Source organism: Rhagoletis pomonella, unplaced genomic scaffold (assembly GCF_013731165.1).
Source record: "Rhagoletis pomonella isolate Grant_MI unplaced genomic scaffold, Rhpom_1.0 Rhpom_scaffold_00002, whole genome shotgun sequence".
NCBI classification, from domain to species: Eukaryota; Metazoa; Arthropoda; class Insecta; order Diptera; family Tephritidae; genus Rhagoletis; species Rhagoletis pomonella.
Genome location: NW_023458556.1, coordinates 7,631,054 through 7,647,414, shown reverse-complemented (window position 1 = coordinate 7,647,414; position 16,361 = coordinate 7,631,054). Strand labels below are relative to the sequence as shown.

Sequence of the window (16,361 nt, the reverse complement as noted above, 5' to 3'; positions counted from 1 at the left end):
CCACAGAATAAACAAATTTGCTGGTGCGCTTAATTGAGTTCAATTAGCCAATAATCATGCCCATAAAGCTGTTTTTTCTATGAAAATATGTATAATGTATGTTTTTGTTTTTAGCTTCCATACGAGTTATATGTTTTTCGTTTTTTTTTTGGCATTTTTTGGTTTTGGCATAATCCTACCAACTGATTATGGTTTAAACAATTCAATTAAGTAATTACAAGCAGAATATGACCAATTTCCAATGCAATTTAATAGTAATACTCACCTCTTGTTTTGTGATATAGATGGGCTTATTTATAATAATCCATACGGTGCTCTCCCAGCAGCCGGGATGCGTTGTGGATCCCTCGTAGGTTATGTAATTATCTGTATTTGGCAACAGTGAACGCACTGATATGTGCCGAATGGGCGTGGAAAAGCCTATCAAAGAGGAAAACCGTAAAGATTTTTGAAGTGCAAGCAAATAAATTTACATAAACATGTTTATATATTGAGTATTTAAAGGCGACAAAACGACAGAATAAATGCGTTTTCTTTAATTCTGAAATACTTGCAATGGTACGGCAATCAGGCTGCACTACGAGTCAAATTTTAATGTGAAACAAAATCGCTTATGGAGATATGTCGGGGACTATTGCACTCTATACGAACCGAACTTGTCTTCAAAGCGCTACTACTCGAAACTCTAACTGAAATATTTTCTGTCGAAACCCTCCAATACAATCGGTAGCAATCACTCTATTTTAGTTTGCGATTTCACTCGTAAAAGGTAGCTGGTGAATTCACTAAGGCCGAGGCCACGCAATGAGCGGCTGAGCGCTCAGCGGCTTAACATTAAAACATATGAAATACTATTGAAGTGGACACGCAATGAGCAGCATTTGTGAGTGGCTCCACGGCGCCATACAGAAATGCCGCTCACTGCGTTGCCTCGACCACAGTCGACGTACTATTCTAGGGAATATCGAAAGGTGATGAACAACATGATATCTGAAATACAATGCCGGCGGACGGCGAACTCATCACAGCGAAATTCGCGCTGTCAAAATAAGAACACTCACAAGCATATGAAATTGAACACAGCCAAAGCGAAATGCGAAGTTCGCTCGGCGGCGTTTCGTCGCGATAGATTTATTTCTATCGCCTTGCTGGGCGATGGCAGCTGTACGTGCCAAAGGTGGCCGTATTTCCTTTTTGCTTTCAAAGTTTTAGAAGAAAACAACATAAACATGCATTATTTTTGCTGTTTGAAAAATATAGTTGTGGATTCTTTAAATCTTGAAATCTTGAAATAAAATAATTTCTCTTTGTTTCATATTTATATTTGTTATCATTTCCTGTTTGTTATCAGTTCTAAATATGGTTTAGTTTTTTCTAAATATGGTCACCTAAATTATAAAGGCGACCAAATAGTGTCAGCTTTTTTCGCTACCGCTCTAATTCTGTTTAAGTAGGCGAACGGTGAACAACAGCATCGCCCAATTCGGCGAAGTTTGCCGTTCGCCGGCATTGTATTTCAAGCATTACTGGTAATCTGGTACCTTCTCTTGGAAGGCGTGAGGTCAAGGACAATGTTGGCTAGCTTAGCTAAATAAGCAGAGTGTCTTCATAAAAGGCGATTGGCGAAATAAAAAGTATCAAATAAGTTCTCGCTATTTTCGTAATTTCACTTTTTAACTGTTGCCTGAAGTGGATATGCCACAACTTATATATTTAATTTACTTTTTATTTTTTCTATTTTAAGTTCGCAAAAGGTAATGTACCTACTAATACAAGCAACCAAAGTAAAAACTTTTGTTGGCGTCATTTATAGCAAAGGTGGCGCAAAATTGAGGAATAATTCCGTTTCTTTCGTTCTATTTTTCTTCTTCTTGTTATTCGTTTTCTTTGCAAACATATTCTGAATTTGATTTTCTCTAAGGACCTTTTTTATTTTATGTTTTCTTTTATTTGCTTTATGATTTTTTTTTTTTATAAAATCTTCAAGCACTAACTTTTCTACAGCTCAATTTTTGCTGTTACTTTCTCGCCCTCGGCAAGCTAGTGGTCAATGCAGCAGGCATCGGCTGCAAGAGCTTGGCGTGACGACGTGTCAAAGAAGGTTTTAATGGCAAAATTTAACTGCCACTTTTACTGTTTGCATTGCTTCCTGCAACAGCGTGCAAAAGCTTAGCGGCCTCTACTGTGCATCCTACTGCGCTGCCGAGTGGCGCCTGCCTCGGCGTGGCCACTCGGAAAACTGTTTACCTCACTAGAATGCCTACCAAATGAAATTAAAATTTACCAAAAGTGATAGTTCGCAAATGAATTGGTAAGCTAAACCTCCAACGCGGTCTTACAAGCCAACGTTAACTAAAGAATATAACCAGGATTGGTAACGGATATAATCTTTATAATAAATATCTTAATTTAACCGTTAAAACGGATTTATATTTTTCTGATCAAATTTCATCGTCATGTTATGATTTTTATTTTATCGATAAATTTTTTATCGTTTAAATTGGTCATAAACACGCAATCCCCATCTTAAAATCCAAAAATAACGTTTAAATTTGACCGAACAAATTACAAATTTAACTATAACTTTGATCGGAAAAATAAAAGTGAAAAAATAATGATTTAGCAATTATTGTCAATCCCCCAGTTTGTCTGGTCGAAGACCTCGCAAAAGAACAGATTAGATGATCGGTGGCAGACCGGACTTCATCATTATTAACCCTGTTCTGAGGCTGGTTGGTAAAAGTCCAAAAAGTATAAAATGTTCCATTTATGGCAGAAATTAATTTTAAGATTATGCTTACTTTCTTTAAAATTTTCATGGTAAAAAAGTGCATATTTATTAGATGGGGACCCCAAGTGAAAGATAATAATTTCTTTTTGTTTCTAGAAAAACGTGATCCATAAAACACAAATTTTCAAGTAAGTGTCAAAAATGGCTGCCACCCTATGCGGTGCTTCCCAAACTCAGAATTTTTCTTATTTTAATCTTTCCGCTTTGCATAGCTAGAACCAATAAAGTTTTGGCCTCGAATCAATTTAAGGATTATATTTGTCAAATTACAAACACCTACATTTTTCGAAGTCTGAGGCCGGACTAAACTTTCCATCGGTTTTTGGCGCGCTGAAGTTGAATCTGACATCAGGTTATCAATATATACAAACTTTCCCAATATTCGCCGTACATTTTCGTTACGAATAAATATTTTTTTTCAGACAACTTTTTTGAATTATTTGAAAACTAATTTTTTCCAACTAACTTTGAAATTTATGAGTACGGCAATATTTTTTTTGCTACTTCCATAACCTTTAAATATTTTTGGTATAATTTGAAGCTACTTTATTTATATTAAGTAGAATCGGTGAATATTAGGATGCTCGATTATTCGACTTTTTTCTAAAACCAATTTTCGAGTTACTCGAACAAAACTATTTGAAGAAAAACCGGTTGCTGATTTTTTAATTCAGAAAAACCCCGTCTAGACCGGCAATGAATAGTTTTTAATTTTTCGTGCTTAGATAACACAGCACAGCAAAACCCTTCGAAAACGTTAATAAAATAATTAAATAAAGCCGTTTGCCTAAATTTTTAATTTCTTTAGTTATGAGGTTCTTCCAGAAAATTTTCCAATTATTATGTACTCAAAAATAACTTTTTATTAATATGTACATCATATTTTGTTAAATTTTCGATTTTATTAATTTTTATCGCACTGTCAAAAAATATTATTATTATTATTTCAGTCAGCCTAATGTGTATATGTGCTCTTATTTCCAGATATCGCTCAGCCACTAAAATCCCACAAGCTTTGGCAAGCAAAGCCCAAAAGCAAACACAACACTGGCATGCCTGCCAGTTAGTTTCTTCTAGTGCCGCGAAATGATGAGAACGTTGGCGCTACAAATGACACGATCCGCCAAGTGTTTGGCCACAGCTGACTGGCGTGTGATTTGTGCAGCAAAAGTGCCAGCGGAAGGCAATGTGGCAACTGTAAGTGTGCCGCCGCTGCCATGTTATTATATTATGAACCGGCGTTTTTATTGCATTTGGCGGCGCATAATTTTGCGCCATCAAATGGTGGCCATCATTAAGCGTGAAGCCGGCATTGTTATTGTTGTTGCATTATTTTTTTTTTCATTTGCCGTTCGCCTCAGCAGCGCTGAAAGTAATTGTGGACGATAAATGTTGGTAACAAATCGACATACAGTGGCTTCTTCCGCATGTGCTGTGTGGTGGGTGTGTGTGCTGCATATTTTGAACCATGAAAATGCAAACGGTAAGAATTGTAGGTTTCTTTCGAACTTTTCGCTTTCTATTTTTGATTTCTGTTCTCAGGTCGCTAACATTGAGCCAAGTCTTCGGCGCATAATTATTATTGTTCGTGCCGGAAAAAACTCACCTAAGTAGTACACAATTTTTTCCGACTTTTTGCACCTAGCGCAGGAAAAGCCACCACTGGCACCAGCTGGGCCGGCGTGTATTTAATGCTCAACTCCTCCATCAAGCCATGCCACATACTCATCTCTCTATATTTGCAGTATTCTCGCGTTGCTGGCAAATGCTTGCACTCACTCGTATTTGAATCGAGCCTTTGCACTTTGTTGACCGGAAATAACTTGCATGCCTTGTTAATTTCTCTTTTCGGCACGCGCACAAACACACACATCCACACACCCATTTAGCAGTGTTGCCAGAAGTGAAGAATTATCTTCAAAATAAAGATATTTTTCATAAATAATCAGAAAAATCTTCAAATTAATATAATTACAACAAAATAAAACTCCATACAAAAAATTTTCACAGTTAAGATATCTGCCAGCGCTTCAAGATTTATTTTTTTTGGGATGGTTGGAAACATATTTTTCGTTTTTGTTATCAATTTAACTTGCACGGCAGGTAGATATTAATACTGATTTTTACGAGTATGTTTTTGAATTGATTTTGTCTGTCCAAATTCGCGCTCAAACTCGGCATTGTGCAGCTCACACTCGGCTTTATAAATTTCCACAAAATAAAAAATATGGATCGCTGTTTGTTAAAACTAAAAGGTAATTTTGGTTTCTAAATTTAACTTAAATTATTTAATTTAATTAAATTTTCTGTAATTAACTTTATAGAAACATCATCATATAGAAAGGATGAATGCGCAAATAAGAAGAGAGTTTTTGTTATAAATGAAGATATTTCTAGATAAAAAAAGATTTTTTTCTAGTTTCCGTAACCTTTTTATGGTTTTTTGAATATTTTATCATGACTGGGAAGATTTTTAAAAATTTGATTCTGGCAACACTGGCATTCAGCCGCATTTGAAGCGCAAGTCGTTGACATTTGATCCAATCGACAAATCCTGCCCCAACCCACACACTCACACACACACAAGTTGAGTGTGAATTTTTAGAGTAAACTTACCTCTATACAAAACCTTATTAAATGTGGTGGTTATAATTCGTAGTTCGGGATTTGGTGTCTCCCCAATTTGCACCATCAGCGAGAGGCCGACAATACCCTGCGATTTGTGTTGCGCCTCGGACATGTTGTGGTAGAGTTCCTTGTTGAAGCCGTAAATTTGTATCTGTGAATGACAGTTGAAAAGAATGAATGAAGTGAAAGAACGACGAGTGTGGATTAGCGCAAAAGTGAAAAATGTCTGTTAAACCAACAATTTGCTGTTGTCTCATTTACATACATACATATGTATGTCCATGCGAGTATATGGGCGCACACTTACCTCACCGGGGAAACTGTAACCCTGTATATAGTGCTCTGACCCCCGACTGTTCTCTGTGCCATAGTGTATGTAAATCTCTTCGAATTGATAGCGATAGGCGAGTGGGCCACCGGTGATGTTAACCGGTTGCTTTGTGTCCTTGTCGACGCGGAAGACGAGCGATTGACCTGTGTTGTGTAGTGTACCGGAAACCTGGGCGATAACAGCCAACAGTGAACAGCAAACATCAAGCGAACCAAGAACACAGCCAGTCAGTCAGTCAGTTAGTAAAAGAGACAGCAGTTTGCCAAACAAGCAGTCATCCAGTCAACCAGCCAACAAAGTTAAGCATTCAAACAATCAGCCAATCGAGCGTGCAAACAGACAGCAAACGATGCGACGAAAATTGAAAAGAAAAGAGAAAACAAATGGCTTTGAGCTACTGATTGTCGTTTTTTTCCTCTTTTCGGTTGTGTAGAATGTGCGAATTTAAGCTGATTTTTAAAGAACAAATGTACTCAAAAAATTTTTAACTTGCTGGAATAGGAAATTGCTAATTAGTCACATATAGGATTGATTCTTTTTTAATTTGTAAATGTAATAATGCAGCGAATGTTAGATCACAACAAGAGATCTGTGCTATGCGTACTTAGCTTTACATGACTTGACCTTCGTAGCATTTATAACTCAAGATAGCATAACTGGGCTTTAAGTATATTCATGACGAAGTTCAGAAAATACTGAGCTAACCAACCCTGTAATTAGGTAAATGTTCAAGGTTGCCTCGGATTTTTGTGATGTTGTATGGATGTCAACCATGTCGGACCATATCTCCAGAATCTTAGAGGTCATATGGCAAAGCGAAATATTCTTCCTATTTGGAAAGTAAAGAAGTTACTTCCAGCCATCTCACTCAGGAGAGTAGAATAATCTCAACATGAAATCGTGAAAGTTCTTCTAGTCGGTGGTAAAGTTTCGCTGTTCGGGGGAATTTACGCAGGAAAAGGTGCAACTCTCGATTCATATAAATACATAGCTGTCTTTCGCATTAAATAAATACCAAAAGACTTCTAAAAGTTAGTTAACATTTCTGATATCGTTTCGACGTTGTATATCGAAGTTCTAAAAATGAACCAGCAACATTTTCTGTATTATTTATTTTTTTTTGTGAATTTTCAGAAAAATTTAGTATAGTAAAGTACAAGTTTCAAGTGATCAGTTTAAAAAATTTTTTTGTTGACATTTCTTTGCGCACACTTTACGCATTAAAAAGAAATATTAAACATGAAATTTTTAAGCAAAAAACAAAACCGACTTCAATTCCCATATAAAAATTTAAGATAATCATTAGTTTTTTCATGATCCAATGACTGGATTTAAACCAAATTAGTGTGGGACCACCTATGGGGTAACACCCTTACTTAAAAAAAAGAATTATAGAAATCGGTTAACGTGGTCCAAAGTTATCCGGTAACATATGTACGTTAAAAAAAAATAAAAAAAATAAAGAAATATTCCGACGAAAAGATAACCTTCTCCTTTTTGTGAAGTCGGTTAAAAAGAACTAAAATTTTTCTAAAAATTAAAAAAAATATTTTCGAATTATTTTATATAACATTTATACGATTAAACGATTTTGGCCAAGTTCGACAAAGCACGCCAGTCGTTTTTGTAGTGCTTCTATTTACATAGATCACAGTAATTTTATTCAAAGTATGCAACCGTTTATGAGTGTTCCCTTTTTGGAAGAAAGAAACTTTTTTGTAGCGATCCACTGCATTCTAAAAACTAAAATCTATTACTGCTAAAAATATTTAGTTCTCACTATTATATACACATATTCTATATACATAACTACGTACATATGTATGTAGCTCTTACCTTGTGCTTGTCGATGTGTAACGGCCGCAGGTACGGATCGAAAAGTAATTTGTCGGGCACCACATCTATGGGGGATTGGCGTCGCCCTTTATTGCACATATTCCATTGTGGATTGATAAGGCCCCAAAAACTTGGTCCTTAAAAGTGGAAAAGACAAAACATCGATTAAGAAAAAGCGTATATAAAATGTAAAGAAGCTTTATATTATGAATCTAGATCGAGGTTGGGCACTAAATGTATGTATTGAAAAAGCTATGCCCACGCATTGCTCATACATTTCCCACGCATTGATAATAAAGTGGAATAATGTATTGTGGAACGGTTTTGCGTCATCTCTTGTCAAATTTGGTTTGGAGACAAACCGGTTTCAACGAAACATCACATTGAAGATGGCGCAATGCCGAAGCCAGGAGTGACAGAAAACTTTTCCACAATACATCATACTGCTGTCCTATCGGAAACACCAGCTTTTCAAGATTTAACGAGAAAATTTGCAATTTATTTGCAACCTATTTGAATATTTTTCTATACTTTTCGCTTAAATTTTTTAAGACCTCTCGGGACCTTTCGGGGTTTATCGAAAGTTTTCTAAAATATTTCCAATTTTTCAGGAACTTTTTATGATTTTCTCTTAGTTTTCGAGTTTTGGCACGTTTTTATCTCGATTTTTTAGGACCTTTCCAAAATTTTTGGTGTATTTTCCGGACTTCTGATGAACTTTGGGATTTTTTCCCTAGTCTGCTGGTTTTTTCCTTTTCGCGATACATCGTTTTGATTTATTGGGAACTTTCGGGATGTCACATTTTTTGGAACTTTTATGGACCTTTTTCGAAACTTTGTAAGATTTATTTCTGGAATTTTTACGATTTTCTCTGTCCGAACATTTTCGGGATTTTTCGGGAATTTTATTATTTTTCTTCCGTAATTTTTCGGAGCTTTGGGAAATTTTAATTTAGATTTTTTAGGAACATTAAAGGAGGCTATGGGGGTTTTTCGGGACTTCTCGTAATTTTTTCTCGGGATTTTTGAAACTTTGGGATTTTTTTCGGTAGCCTGCAGAGTTTTTTCCTTTTCGCGATACATTGTTTTATTTTATCGGTACCTCTCGGGATTTCAGGGGTTTTTTCGGAACCCTCAGGGATTTGTTTCGGAAATTTTGAGATATTTGTTTTTGAAATTTTTAGGATTTTCCCTTTTCGGGGTATGTTTTGGCAAGTGTACATTTAAATCTTAATTTTGCATTTTATGAATGCCTTAAAGGCAAAAGTAAATTTACCGGTCATTTTGTGCTGAAAAAATGTCAGAAAATCTTTGACTTACATTTTTGTCTTCAAAAATTAAAAATCGAAGAAATAATAAGTATTTTTTTACTCAAATTAATAAAAGTCAAAAGTAAACTTAATTTTTAGCTTTCTATAACGAAATTCATACTCAATTTCTTCTCCGATATTTAAGTGTAGTACTCACTCTCAAAATCTAGTGAATACTTTACTTCACTTTATCTGACGGACAATCAAAGGCTTATCGGTTTATTACACCTTTAAGAAAAAGTCTGACCTCATTTTACAACACCAACACTTTGCAGCTCAAAAATAAAAAAAATAACGGCAAGCGCAAAACTTTATGCCCAATAAATCCCAGCACAGCACAACGCCGATGAAATTCGCTTCGTTTTAAATTTAAAAATATTTTATTGCATTCAGTTAAACTTCAGTGTTCGCCCTTCAAATACTTTTACCACTTTTAATTACTTCAATTTTAAAATGCAGTCAATGGCAAACGCAAGCAGCCACGAGCCATGTCCCGGCGTCAATGTGAATGTCAGTCGTTGCGCGCGGAAGTTTATCCAATGTCAGTTGATGGATTTTGCAGGCCACGAATAGTTGCTTGCCAGCAATACCGCTAACACCGCCAACACCACCAACACCACCAACAATTACAGCGACAACACAACAACAACTAACTCGCAATCTGAGTGAGGTGAATGAAAGCGCTTCCATTTATTATCCGATTCCATCAAAGTGAATGCGCGTATATGTAAATAAAATGCCATGAATGCAGTTTTACACATACAAACATATAAAGTTGCATGCAAGCAAGCATTTGCACCTATGTAACTGGAAATGTAACACATGTATTTGTTGTTTTATATAGCGGAAATATTAAATTTTTTATTCATTGCACGCGTATCCCCAGCTGTCATTCGTGTCCAAGTCAACAGCCCTTTGTCGCTCATATTTCCCCTTTACACTCACTTCAAATAGCCGGTGGGTGAGTCGGTATGTGGGTTTTGCCGTATTCAGGTATGTATGTAAATATGTACAACACACAAATGCATTTCTGCGATTGTGCGCTCACCACGCAAACTTTTCGACAGGTCACATGTCATTCATGTCAACTCATTGTGACTGCGTTCAATGTTGGTATTAAATGCAGTTCAAAACATACAAAAAAAAAAATAAAATTAAATAGGTGGCGCGTACACACCCCGTTCGGTGATTGGCCGTGCTTCTACTTCGAATTTTGTTGCGGGTCTGGTATATTGACTTACAATGAAAAATCTCTAGAAGACGGTGGATTTTCTAGGTGGGCCTTTTCATAACAGGGGTATACACCTTTTGCCTGCATTTTTATGTTTCGTGTGCCAGGATATGAACCAGGTCCTGCCCAGTGATTCTACGTAAGCACGGGCATTACGTCGGCCACCAGAAATGCTTTCAAACTACGTTCATGTATGCATGCAAATCTACATATATACATATATAGTACATATACAGTACAGTGTCTGATCGAAATGCGGTTGGACTAGTCGCTCTGAATTGTGATGTGCGGCTCAAATTTTGAGGACAGGTGAGCCAGTTGTGCGTGCAACAAATTTGTAAATCGACATTTTGAGTTTCCGTATATAATGAGGTGTATACTTGTTTTCGTACGAATCGAAAATTTGAGATTGCCGCCCAAGCACTGCAAGATGGTCTGCGCTAAGACTAATCATCCATCAAAATCGACGTACATTGGAAAATATTAGGCGCTATAGATGTAAGCGATGAAGAAGTTGGATACCCAAGCACGTAAGTAAATTTAAGGGTGAAGCTTGAAAGCCCTGGTGACACCATCGCGCAGTAGAAAATGTTTGACTAACTTTTTTTTACCGAAATAAATAATTCCTTTTGTAAAATACCTGGAGCGGATTTAAGAAAAGATTGCCTAGGCCCGAATTAAAAATATATTCGATTTTTATCAGCAAGTGGTGAAAGTCGAAAAATTCAAAAAATTAAGGCAACCATCAAAATGGAAGTAATAGTTTTCTTGGTCAAAAATTTCAGATTTTAAATGTCGATTTTTCTTTGAACTGATAATAAAATCATGAAATTAAAATAGCCGATTTATCAACAAAATGCAAATATTCGAGTTTTGGAAAGCACCCGCTTTATTGGATCACTGAATTAAAACTCAAAGACCTTAAAAGCGTTTTTACAACCTAAAGAATCTTAAATTTATCACCAAGAAAAAGTCTACTTTTAGTTCGATAGTCCCTTGTTTTGTTTAATTTTCCGACTTTCACCATATGCTGAAGAAAATCAAAGCATTTTTTTTCGGAGTCGACGTAAAACTGTAGGTCCCTCCGCCCTCCGCTCACTAGAGGTGCAAAACTATCGATGGCACTATCGATAGTATCGATGTTTTTTATTTTTCCCTACTATCGATTGTTTTTTGGTCCTATCGATAGTCCGACAGACATGTGATTCAGTATTTATTTTAGTCTTATTTCTTCTTTTCTTTTCATTTCTCTTAAATATCCAAGTTGAACTAAAAATTTGGTTGCTACTTTTTTAAAAGAGTAATGTTAAATTTCGAAAATGACGGAAAACCTTGCATCTTTTAAAATACTGCTAAAAAACTGATACAAATTAATTTATACCAAAACTTTCAATATTATCTATCTAATAAAAGGTAGATAAAAACCATTACCTCTCAGATAAAAAATGTTTCCTTCTTCTAAAATTGAAATTTACTTAATGAATGCCTTATATATGACGGAGGATATCGAAAACCACAAATATAAAATTTCAGTACGCCCAATTTTATTCCATTTCAATACAATTTAAATTCTCAATAACTTTACTTCTAACTTAACGGTTAAACAATTAAAAAAGTGTCAGCAGTTTACAAGGTTATCGAAACGTAATTTCGGAATATATTCCTAAGGAAATCTTCATACGAAAATTGAACCAAAACCATATAAATACGATACTATCGACAATATATCGATAGTTTTGAAAATAATATCGAAAACTATTGATGGCCTGACTATCGATAGTTTTGCACCTCTACCGCTCACCCCTTGTCAAACATTGTAAGCTCACAACTAACTATGAAAATGTTGAAGAAAAGTAGAGCAAAGATTTATATTCTTAAATACTTTTTTTCTTCTGATATTTTAAAAGGCACCAAAAATGGGTTATTAAATACATATATATACGGTGGCGGATGCTGCATTCCAAAAAGTTGCGGCTATTTTTCTTTTGTTTATTTATAGCTCGCTATCTAACAAAAATCACATAATGCTACGGTAACTGTGCATGATTTATTAGGAAGATAATGGGCTACAAAACTGCATACCCAAACTTTTATGAAAAAGTTTGAAACTTTATAGAAACTTTGCAAAAATTTTTTAAGTTAAAACTCCGACTTGGGTTGTTTTTAGTAGACAGTGAGCTAGTGAACTTTCGTCAGAAAATTATAAACATTATATAAAGAAAAGAAAAATTGCTAAAATTTGTTAAAACGTCGCGTTCCTATTTATTTTCTCGCGCATATGTACATATATCAATTCTGTACTATCTGATTCGTAATGTTTATTACCACATCGCTATGTACCTGGACATCTGGCGCACAAGCTGATTTTGACAACCCTCAATAACTGTCGATTTGGACTGATGTTGATTGATATTATGAAATGCGCCATTGCAAACAGTGAAAAAAATATATATTTAAAACAAAGTAAGAGTAACCTATTTGGACTTTTAATTTACTTGTGCACAGCCTGTGAGTGCCAAGGGACAATGAACTTCGTATAAAATGACATTCCTAATTGATTAAATTGCTCGATACATACGTGAGAAGGAAAAATGGGCACAAAAAAAACCAAAAGTTTTATTTATTTTTCCCATTTGAATATTATGCAAATGGTTTATTTATAGGGTCGCTGATATCTTTATACATCTATCTAAATATTTACGCTCGGGGTTCCTAGAATTTATATATTTTTGTTTTTTATATATCCGTATAAAATCGTATAATAGATTTAATTTGCATGTATATATGTATATATAGAAAATTTCTTTTCTTTTATTTTCATTAATATTCCAAGGCTAAAACGGCAAAAAAGTATAATAAGGTAAAATTTGCACCATTTACTTACCGGAGATGCCATCATACGTCCACCATTCCTCCCAACTAGCTTTAATTCCTGTAAGAAAAAAAGTAATAATTGAAAAAAATTGTAAAAACTTATACATGAGCTAAAAGCTAAATTTATACAATTTTCACGACGTTGCCAGTGCACTTTTCAGGCTAATAACTTTATGACCAAATGAAAGACAAATTTTTTTTAAGTTATACCCCTGAAAGGTACCTGGAAAGAAAGTTACTCATACGCCGGGAACGAGTAGTATGTTATTAAATATTAGAATTTTTCCTACTAAACTTTGATTTTTTTCATTCACAATACAAACTTATTATTAACATATCTTAGAAAAATTACCTGATCTAGAAAAATGGTATACAGGGTCGTAATCTACGACCAAAAATTAAGTTTAAGTGTCTCGGCGTTTTTTATACAATTTTAGCGTTCCTATAGTTTAATAAATAAAAAATAACGCTTAAAAAAAAATCAAAACAAAAAAGAAAATCGTCCAATTCGCGATAAATCGAATCGATGCCAATAGAATAAAATTATAATTTAAAAATCTAAAAACTCGCTTTTATTACAGTGCAATGGGGACTAAAAGTAAAAAATATTTTATTGAAAGTACAGATTTCGTTTAAGAAGAATAAGAAGTTCCCCGACTTGATTTAATTAAACTTTGAAAACCAACCTATCAATCACGACATTTTTTTTAATCCAGCTGTTCCTCTATGGGTGATAGTAGCTAGCCGCAGCGGTACGAAGAGATTTGGAGATCGATTTCCACTGCTCATTTATGGATTTAGAGTGGATTGTGGGACCAAATGTGTTTAGTTTTCATGTGGAAAGGGGGGGGGGGGGGGTTAACCTGGATATAAGCTGTCAATGCCTCCGCCCAACTATAAATTCCACACCAATCATGTCCATGTTCATTTCGCATTTCCTGTACTGTGGTTATGTCACAGCAGGGTATTTCCCTAAGGAGGGTCCGTATATTCTTTGATAAAATTTTTGTATTGTAAAAAACACTGTAGGGACGCTCAAATTACACAAAAAACAACGAGACACCGAAACTTAATTTTGGATTGTAGATTACGGATCTGTTTTCTCATACGCTATGCACGAGTATGTACGAGTGCGGCCATATACAATGCGGCGTATGAGCAATATACACTGAGAGAAAAAAACTTTAGAATTAAAAAATAAACATGCTAAATTTAAAAAACACGCATATGAAAGAGAACCAACCCAAAACGTAATAAATTTTAGTATAAAAATTGTTGTTAAAATGAAGTATTTTGCTTTTTCATAATTAAGATAAAACAAAATCAATAGCCTTGCTGCCTCCAATGGGATTTGAACACTGACCCTCTGGAAATTAACAAATTGTGGCAAGCTACTGCCAGACATGTAAATGTGCTTTCAAATCTTGAATTCGAATCAACTCATTACTCATATCACCAAATTCATCAAATCAACATTTTTCTTAATATTACAATGCGTTTCTTCCCAGTGTAATTTCCTTTTCACTTTTTTATTTGACAATTCCAAAGCTGTTTATTTATCCATTGATTTGCATTGTTAGTAACTTGATTTTTTGGCAATGAAACAGGCTTTAATACAAGTGGAAAAAAATTAAAAAGTGCCAATTTTTTCTCATAAAAAAATGAAATTATCTTCCGAAAATGATCTGATTAAAAAAAAAAACGGTATACAGACTCATAGTCCAGCACCCATTATTAAATAAGTTTACGTGTTATGGCGTTTTTTGTGTCATTTGAAAATTTAAGATTTTCCCTACAGTGTAATTAAAGTCTAGAGTATTCCAGACTTGAGTTGTTAATGTGTTAAGCACACAAATTAGAATTCCTCAGTAGTTGTAAAAATGTAAAACAGAGGAGCGTAATTAGGTCTACAAAACTCCGTCAAACATTGATTAAATTTTAAAACTGACTGAAAAGTGCATATAACAAATTTTAACTTGAAAGTTTTAATAAAAAAAAAACTGTAATTAAAATTAATGCACAATCTCTTTCAACAGCATATTTTTCGCTGGAAAATGAAAACATGATAGTTAATACAGTACGCAAAATCCAACTGAGTTCATCGAAATGAATGTTGTGGAAAAAAAAAGCGAAACGACTAAAGCTACAGAAATTCCAACAAAATGGCAATTGCGATATCCACTACGCTTTTGTGCAACAAGGTGATAAAGTAAGACATAAAAAGTGTACTCTTTCATAGAGATACATATACACATACATATGTATGTATTTACATGCGTATTAATTGAAAAAAACTCATTTCACCTTTTGCCTTTCAACACTTTTTTCCGATTAATTTCGTATTTTTTATGTTTGTGCACATTTTAACCGTCTGTGATTGCAAGCGATAATGCCACTGACTTTCAACAGCAGTCCGTCCGCAATGAGTTACAAAAGTGTGCATGTACATACATGTGTGCACTTGCATGCGTACATGCCAATTGTGAAAGCGAACAGAAGGCGCTGTTGAAGCGCTTGCGAAGCGGTGAAGTGCAACTTAATTTCAATGCAAAAATGAATTGTAAACAATTATTTGCATATATTTTTTATGTTCAAAAAATTTGTCATCTCTATCGGGCTAAAACTTTATTTACGACTTTTTAAAGCACTCGCAATTGCAAATAGCTTTAAGCATTTTGTACAATCAAATACATCCAATGCAGCAGCAGCCTATTAAAATGTCATTGCGCATACATACACACATACATACATACATATGTGCCACACACATATTGTAGATAAGAAAAAAAATTGGATTGGTGATTATGTAAATAGTGCCTATTTTTCGCTTTAGCGTAATAAAATAATTCCAGCAGAAATCTGTTGACAAACAGTTTGGAAAAAATTTAATGCTTGTAAAACAATGGCCGTAAATACAAAATGAAAAAAAAACGAACTTTTTATTGCTGGATTTATGCAAATGCTATTTTTTGTAAATATGTAGTATATTTTCCAATTTTTTAGCCAACAAACTTAAATGCTTTAATTCAATTTAAACGCCCGCATGCGAGAAACTGTAACAAAAAAAAAATGCGTCAGCTGAGTGACACGTGGCGTATGAGTGACAAAAGAACCACCCCACGATCGCACGCACACACACACACAGCCACGGCAACTTTGTGGCGTAAAATTTGCATTCTTTCATCACCGGCTCCATGGCGCCGAGTTTTGTTTATTTAATTCTATTTTGTGTTGATGCTGATGCAAAATGGAGTCGATTGCATAGCCAAATATTTGCACAGATTTTGTGAAAATTCAACTGCATGTAATTCATAGCGCAAAGCCAATAACAAATTTTCTCAATTTTTTATTGTTACATGC

At 34.7% G+C, this 16,361-nt stretch overlaps 1 protein-coding gene across 1 annotated transcript in view; it reads right to left on the bottom strand.

The window, feature by feature from the left end:
* The window catches only part of LOC118732978 (carbonic anhydrase-related protein 10), a gene marked incomplete in the record, with an annotated part of 92,396 nt that overhangs the window by 15,012 nt on the left and 61,023 nt on the right, over positions 1–16,361 (bottom strand). Inside the window, 5 exon segments of the mRNA XM_036462122.1 lie at positions 266–420; positions 5,408–5,570; positions 5,727–5,918; positions 7,587–7,723; positions 13,012–13,039. Coding sequence (XP_036318015.1) covers positions 266–420; positions 5,408–5,570; positions 5,727–5,918; positions 7,587–7,723; positions 13,012–13,039 — 675 coding nt within the window.